Source organism: Vanessa cardui, chromosome 13 (assembly GCF_905220365.1).
Source record: "Vanessa cardui chromosome 13, ilVanCard2.1, whole genome shotgun sequence".
Lineage (NCBI taxonomy): Eukaryota > Metazoa > Arthropoda > Insecta > Lepidoptera > Nymphalidae > Vanessa > Vanessa cardui.
This window is the reverse complement of record NC_061135.1, coordinates 13,576,775-13,585,491: the sequence shown is the minus strand read 5'-3', so window position 1 is coordinate 13,585,491 and position 8,717 is coordinate 13,576,775. Positions and strand designations below refer to the sequence as shown.

The following is an 8,717-nucleotide window of genomic DNA, read 5'->3' as shown; positions in this document are numbered from 1 at the left end:
AAACGCGGGAGTCTCCACTTAATTACAGTGGTTGCACAAAGTAAAGTAGCCGATTGAATAGGTGTCAGGAGTGATGCGTCAGGGTGGCCGAGGGGCGCGGACGTGCCGCGTAACGGGAGCCACTCGCCTCATAATGTTACGTAATTCAATTGATTCCCCGACACTACCCGCACGCTTCCACCTAACTTCGTTTCGAGCGTTTTGATATCGGATACGCCGTTTGACGCCTTCTGCAATTCTTTAGTTTCCCTCGAAATAAATAAAACGGTGCGTTCAGTTGACTTATGCTTTTGTATTTAACAGAATAAATATGTTTAACAATAGTTTTACATCTAGTGGCTGTAGGAGACGGCAGGTGAGGAGAAGGTCACGTGGCCGAGAGAACCGGCGTATGCGACCTTAGCAACTGGGGCTGGTGCGTAATGTACTTTGGCGACGGGGGCAGCGTAGGCGAACTTGGCGACTGGAGCGGCGTAGGCGACCTTTGCGACGGGGGCAGTGTAGGCCAAGGGAGCTGAGTAAGCCTTGACGACGGGAGCAGCGTAGGCAACGGGAGCGGAGTAGGCAACCTTGGCGATGGGAGCGGCGTACGCGATCTTGGCTGGGGCGGGAGTGGCAATGGGTTGTCCTTCATAACGCACGTTGGCGTTGAATCCGTGCTCCTTGTCAGAGGTGTACTCTACGATGCGGTGCACGCCGTCGGGCTGTACCAGGGAGTAGGAGCCGTGCACGGCGTCACCAGCGCGGGACTCCTGTTGCTGCTTCACGTCACCGCTTTGCTCATCGTGTACGGAGTACTGGAATTCGTAGTGAGCGGGAGCTTCCTGCTCAGCGTAGGCAACCTTAGCGACAGGGACGAGCGGGACAGCAATAGCTGACGCTGCCGCCACCATTCCGAAGAAGAGTACGCACTGAAAATAAAAAAACAATATTAACTTTATAATCCCTTCAGATGATTTAGATTTGTTATGGATATGATTCCTTAAAATTAACATTTGATATAAAATATTAGTGTTGCTTACTTTGGAGAACATGTTGATTGGTTTGTTTGTCGTCGGTATGTGTTTCTGTTGCGCATGCGCAGAGCTTTTATACCGTTTACAACTATCGCTGACATTGCTCATCGTACTAACATATCGTAACACACGTGTAGGTCAAATACTGGAGCAGGTTATGTCATACGCGACATTCATAATTTGAGCCCTTGTAACTGTGTCAAGTCTAAGAAACAGGATGCCTATTGCTAATACTATTACTTTATATTTTTATGACTACATTGAGTGTAGGATTAATAATTAATCCTTAACAAATCCTTTGTGATTTTTAGGGTAAAATTTGACAATCTAATTCAAGTAGAACGTTTTAAATGTAATTAATATATGTAATGCAAAAAGGTTTTAATTATATCACTTGTAATGTGTTCTACAAGCTATTCGGTGAACCATCGTGTGGTCACCAAGCGCTTTATAGTAACGTGGTGGAATAAGCTCCAAAGATACTTCTCAAAAAAACAGAAGATAATTTAGCCCAGTAGTGAAACTAAAGCTGTTATTTTACTAACTTTTGCCTTTTCATTCAATTATTTCATTGATTATTAATTAAACACGTATAACCGACCTTTTAATATAATTGTATCGTTTTTATTGTTTTATGACAATGTCAAGCTAGACTTGTAGCTGCATTAACCTACTTAGTAAGCACTAAGAGAAATGCAAATAACATGCAATGCACAAACTTTCCTCATTTTACTACAAATTAAAAAAGGTGGTAGGCAATAAAAACAACAACAGCCTGTAAATTCCCACAGCTCTCCCTTTGAGAAGGTTTGGAACATATTCCACCACGCTGTTCCAATGCGGGTTGGTGGAATACACATGTGGCAGAATTTCTATGAAATTTGTCACATGCAGGTTTCCTCACGATGCTTTCCTTCACCGCTGAGCACGAGATGAATTATAAAGACAAATTAAGCACATGAATCTTGTTGAAATTTGTTCTGTTTAAAGGGTTAGTGAGCCAGTGTAACAACAGGACATAAGGAACATATCACATAAAATTTTTCTTCTAAGTTTGGCGATGTAACTAATGGCTAGTATTTCCAATACCGCTAATTCATCGGGTAGAAATGGCCACTGACTATTCGGTGGCCCATTTTCACGTCTGACAAATTATATGACAAAAAAATGAATGCTGTACCATTTTTGTTCATAGAACACTGCTGAATCTTTTTTCCAATTCCATATATACCTATTTTTCATTTATTAACACAAAAAGCTCGTGTTAGAATGACAATACTCATAAGCAACGATTAAGATATCGTTAGGCAACCTTGATATTGTTTAGCTATCGATACTTACATTCATTTTTACAATTGGAGAATTATTAATGGTACTGATATGTCATGATACTAATGAAGGTCCCTTTAGATATAAAATTTCTTTTTATACTATACTGGCTATCCGCCCTGGATTTACACGGATTTAAAAAGGGTCGAATAACAACCTTTATTTTGAAGAACAATTGTACGTTGTACTCATAATTATATGGAATAAACGTGTGCGTAAATTTGAACTGCTATATGTATTGATTGATTCTAAATGTTTTTTATAAAACATAGGAGGTTTTTTTTAGTTTGGTATCATCGGGTCAGATTCAAGTCTTTTAACTACTTTATACACAACTCCGTTCAACAATTAAAATCAGAGCAAAGACAACTGCATTTTCATGTGTTTAAAATTAAACACATGATCGGCGGTGAAACTAAAATCAAAATAAACTTTATTCAAGTAGTCTTTTAAAGGCACTTTTAAATCGTCAAACAATTAAGTGTAACTACCACTCGTTCGGAAAGTAGATTCAACCGAGAAGAGATTAAGAAAAGAAGTAAGGTCTAAGGCAATGTAATATCGTAAAGAAGACTGCATGTATATCCAACCTGCATTGGAACATGTGATAAGCTCTAAACCATCTCCATAAAAATGATAGACAGCTAATGCCTGGCAGGAAGACATTTACAAGCTATTACGACGAGCTTTAATACGAACAAACAGACAGCATAAAAAATAATAGTTTGATTTTAATATATATATAAAGTTCTAATAGCAAGTGTCTTGAAATCACAGACAGACATTTTAATTACAAACATTTGTATTAGTATATTTAATCATAAATATAACCTTCAATAAATTGTCGAAAACGGTAACTTAAATTATTTATTGAAACAAGTTTTATTCGTATCACATTACATTGGGAACACGTTTAAAATTTTCCCATAAGCAATGTTTTGTCAATCATTAATGTTGTTATGGCCACACTTACTCGTTCAACGAGTAGGCTAATTACTTGCATATCTTAACTTACTGATGTAAGTACATTATTTATGTAACAACTGCTACACCGTTAATATTATTTTGGACATATGTAGGCGAGCTATGTTTTAGATAGCCGTCCATAATATATGTTAATTAGATTGTTGCTCTATTATTATTATTATTATTTATTTTTTATGGAATAGGTTGGCGGATGAGCACATGGGCCACCTGATGGTAAGTGTTAACCATCACAAATAGACAATGACGCTGTAAGAAACTATTCTTTACATCGTCAATGCGCCACCAACCTTGGGAACTAAGATGCTATGTCCCTTGTGCCTGTAGTTACACTGGCTCACTCACCCTTCAAACCGGAATACAACAATTATTAATATAATTTTGTAAAATTAAGGGCAACTCGTTAACAGTAAAAGCATTTCACCGCCCTGTAAGGTTTCTTTTACATTCATTAATCAGTATTGTCCTAATAACCTTTAGAAATAAGATGTTATGTCCTTTACATTGTGTGTAATTAAATATCAACTGTTGAAAAACGCGATATTGTGAAGTTTACTTGAATAAAATTGATTTGATCTGATTTGATTTGTGCCTGTAGTTACACTGGCACACTCACCATTAAAACCGGAACACAACAATACTTACTAGTTTAATAAACGGCTTAGAGTTTATTGCGGATCACCAATTTTAATGCGGATTAGTATTTAAACATGGGGCAGTTTTTTTTATCTGGTATACGTATAATAATTTGTTATGAAGGTATACGCATAATCACAATGTTCCAACACCGCCGAGCTAAAGTTTAACTATAAATGCAAAATAAGTGCATAAAATATACCTAATTATTACCCGGATTTGAACCCGCAATCTCCGTTTAAGATTTACGTTTGCCAACCACTGGGCTCACGGCTCATATAGCAACATATTACTCTTCAAATCTTGTTTTATTTTTTGTATAAGTCGTGCAATTTAAGTGTACCTCGAACTATGTCAATTATTAGCAATATTTCATAAGCGTGAACTCCATCAATCAGACGGGCATTCTTATCTGGACGTGTTACACGCATTAACGGTCCGAACTCCGACCACACCCAACACATGTGGGCCAAGGTTCTGCAAGATTTAATTTCCCTATCCGAAACCACTATAACATGAACCGGTATATCCGCGGTGCTCCAACGAACAATATAGCGGAGTAGAAAGCAAAGGGTCGCACTTCGATGGTTTATCGTACATTCTTGATGCATATTTTTTGTTCGATACAGACACCTTGTCTGGATATTTTTCAACGAACCGATAGGAATAAATAAATTATTATTTATTAGTTCGATAAAATGTTTCGTAATTGAATTTAAATTTACAAAAAAAAGATTAAACAATAAATAATAATATTTATTATCAATCGCAAGGTTTTGCGTGTCCACCAGTCCGATTCCAACTATTTACTTGATGGTAGAACTTGTTACCTATCCACCTGGGTAGATATGTACCTACTCTACCCCAACAGTTGTTTCAATTTGAAGGATAGGAATAAGGCAAAAACCTATAAAAAAACAGTAACAGTAACAGTCTGTAAATTTCCCACAGCTGGGCTAAGGCCTCCTCTCCCACTAAGGAGAAGGTTTGGAACATATTACACCACGCTGTTCCAATGCGGGTTGGTGAAATGCACATGTGGCAGAATTTCGATGAAATTAGACACATGCAGGTTTCCTCAGGATGTTTTCCTTCACCGCCGTGCAGGAGATGAATTATAAACACAATTAAGCACGTATATATAGCTTTGCTTGTCTGGGCTTAAACTCGCAATCATCGGTTAAGATGCATGCGTTCTAACGACTGAGCCATCTCAGCTCAAAATAAAAACCTATACAATATGTTTATCGGCGGTGGTGACCACTCACAATCATGGAGCCCATTTGCCAGACTACCTGCCAGTATCACAAAAAAAATGTTGTCAATTTCTTAAATAGTTTCGATACATTTCGATATCGTTTTGAAATGAGAATCGGTTATAATATACCAACATAATACACCTTAGTTATTTCTGGGTTGCCATCTATAAAAAAGTAATATCAAAAGAAACATTTATTTAAAACGACAGAAGTTATTTTATCTGTATTTAAGGTCAATTTACCGCAAAACGAAGAAAATAATTTTATTGCATATCGTGCGACATTCTTTGGGTACTTTTACCGATTTGACCTCTGTCGTTTCTCACTTTTGACCTTTAAATTTGAAACAGTTAAACATTTTGAGACCTTATTTAAAAAAATTGCATAATTTTAAACCGGTAAAAATGTAATATGACATTACTAATATTTAGCCTTTTATTTATGTGCCTTTAATATACATATACAATTTATATAAGATTAATATTACATTAACAAATTGAAATACAATTTTTAGTGTGATATAATTGGAGTGTCTGTACATACATTCATATATATACAAGATACATATATCAAAAACATTTTTTACAGGTATTATCCGTCTGTTCTTTTATTCTGGCGAATTTCTAAAGCGACAAGGCCGATTTTGTCGGGCTTAGGATACAAACATTTTCAACCGACTTCCAAAAGGAGGAGGTTATCAATTCGTCTGTATGTTTTTTTTTTTTTTTTTTTTATGTTTGTTACCTCATAACTTTTTACTGGGTGGACCGATTTTGATAATTTTTTTTTTGTTTGAAAGGTAGTGCTTTCCGTGGGGTCCCATTTTTTTTTATTTTTTTCCGATGATGGTATCCATATGAAAACGACATAAGTCTTAAATTTGCATTATTTATATGCGCGACAAATAGGTGAATAACTGAAAATCACGTTAACCAATTTTGATAATTCTTTTTTTATTATAAAATATATACTTCAAGGGTAATTTGGTGAAAGTTTGGTAAGGTTCTGAGCACAGGATCCATGACAAAGTAACGGAACGGAAGGGAACGGAACAATTCTGAGGAGTACGTTAGCGATACTCAGTCGAATCTTTTATTTATAGGTTATTTGGATATTTGAGTCACCTTCCGTAATGTGGTTATGTTTATGTAATTATCATAGTCGAATATTATAATCAACTAGCTACCCACCCCGGCTTCGCACGGGTGCAATACTGATACTAAATATACTACAGAATTTTGTTTACGACATCACATCGCAAACTTCTAAAATTATCAGTGTTTCTTTACTATATTGTTCATGTATTATATACACAAACCTTCCCCTTGAATCACACTATCTTTTAAAAAAAACCGAATCAAAATCCGTTGCGTAGATTTAAAGATATAGGGACAGAGAAAGCGACTTTGTTTTATACTATGTAGTGATAGAACTCCTATACGGCTCGCAGTGAGGGTGCGATATGGGGCAGAATTTCTTACTATCTTCAATCAAATTTTGTGTATGTGATGTGATGACATATGATGTACGAAATATAGTTGGTCTTTTTCAAAGTTTTTTTGCTGAGTTCGATTACAGCTCTTTCGAGGGATCCTTGTAGTTTACGCCGCGTGACGTATTAAATCCGCATTTTCGAAAGTCTATTTTTGCTTTATTCGCAAGTTTCCTTTGAAATTGTCCTCGAAGTAGTTTCTGACTCATATAAACGGAACGCTTAATCTATCCATGTTAAAAAAAATTAGTTAGTCAACATCAGCTTCACTTAAAATCAAAAAATAAATAAAATTTTAACAAAAAGAAAAACCGACTTCAAACATAACACTATTTTAAAACAAATGAATATGCACGAAAAAGTAATAAAAATAATTGCGTATTTAACATATTTTTTAGAGTCTTCCTAAGTTAAATGAAATGAAAAATATTAGACTACTTAAAAGTCGATTAACGATTATATCATGTAGTTATAATTATTGTTATATTTGGAGTCGGTGTCAGCCAATAAAACTCTACAGTATATCTATCAAAAAACAATACGAGAATACTTTAACAAATATGTTTTTTACAAATTACCTTTTACACAATAATATACTGGATCAAGGGCAAGGGCACCGTGGCTGACACCGGCTCCAAATATACCAATAATTATAACTACATGATATAATCGTTAATCGACTTTTAAGTAGTCTAATATTTTTCATTTTATTTAACTTAGGAAGACTCTAAAAAATATGTTGAATACGCAATTATTTTTATTACTTTTTCGTGCATATTCATTTGTTTTAAAATAGTGTTATGTTTGAAGTCGGTTTTTCTTTTTGTTAAAATTTTATTTATATTAAATTCAAACGAGCACGAAGTCGTGGGCATAACTATGTAAAACTATTAAGAGAAACGGAATGTATCAATCAATCACGCACATAAGAATACTTTTTCGTTATCATTGTTTATGTGCCGAGTTGGTACACTTAACAAAGCTTGCGGCTTCCAACCTAAAAACAATAGTATTGTGCCCGATCTGTGTTAACAATCTCGTGCTCGGTAGTGAAATAGTGAGGCTACCTGCACAATTATGTGCACACATATGCTCTTTTCTCGATGAGTAAACATTCTCTCATAGAGAAAAAACATCACATAACTGATAAGGTCATACGATCGTACGTTACTACCTTCTGCCATTGAGCTATTGGTGTTACCTAATATTGTAAATCAATTTGTTTATCCGTTTCTTTGTTACGCTTTCACGCCTAAACTACTAAACCGATCTTCATGAAACTTTGCATACACATTGTTAGGGGTATTTGTATGTATATAAATATTTCATCAATATATTTTGCCCCTTTTTTTGTTTTACGAGGAGGAAAGGCATTTACGCCTCCTGCCCGGCCGGGGGACCGGGACGGGTATGTGGGACTCAACCGGGGCCTAAGGGCTCCGTGCCAAGGCTGAAGGCCCTGTCCTACCCACTTAAACCATCCTCGGATTTCCTCCATGCCGCCAAGTGGTGAGGCAACGGGATCGCCCAGGGCATGCAACCGCTACCCCACCAGCAGCAGCCGCCATGAGTCGGCTGAATGACTAACGTGGAAAGCGTGAATTGTTCGCGCCTTCCTCCTCATCCTCCACGAGCTCATGTGACGAACTCCCCCGATTCCGCCACTGGAGGCTGGGCGTCAACGAAGCTGACGCCCTGCGGCGGAAAAGATAGTATGCTCCGCCACTGACCGCCGGTGTAAAACATCTGGGAGGCTCTAGTAGTGAGCCCTTTCACTCCCTCCAAGCCAACGAGGCCACTCACATGGTCCGCCCTGACGCCAACCAGGAACGTACCACGAGCAGCCACGCGGCATACCTCCCGCCAGTCTTAGCCGTGTCTGACGAGCAAGCTCAAGCCGGCCCTGTTGCCCAGGGTGCACCACGAGGAGGTGACTGACATGCACCCCCTCCGGTATAGCCCCTGCTCTAACATAGTCTTTTAGAATATTGTTAAATATTA

General features: G+C 37.2%; 1 protein-coding gene across 1 annotated transcript; it reads right to left on the bottom strand.

Annotated features, from left to right (window-relative positions):
• Positions 1-272: 272 nt before the first annotated feature.
• On the bottom strand, positions 273-1,154 carry LOC124534724 (cuticle protein 8-like). The gene is made up of 2 exons (XM_047110714.1): positions 1,023-1,154; positions 273-911 (listed from the first exon to the last, which is right to left on the bottom strand). Exons 1-2 carry the CDS (start codon positions 1,122-1,124, stop codon positions 333-335), a joined length of 681 nt encoding a protein of 226 aa, XP_046966670.1. The 5' UTR covers positions 1,125-1,154; the 3' UTR covers positions 273-332.
• Positions 1,155-8,717: the final 7,563 nt, after the last annotated feature.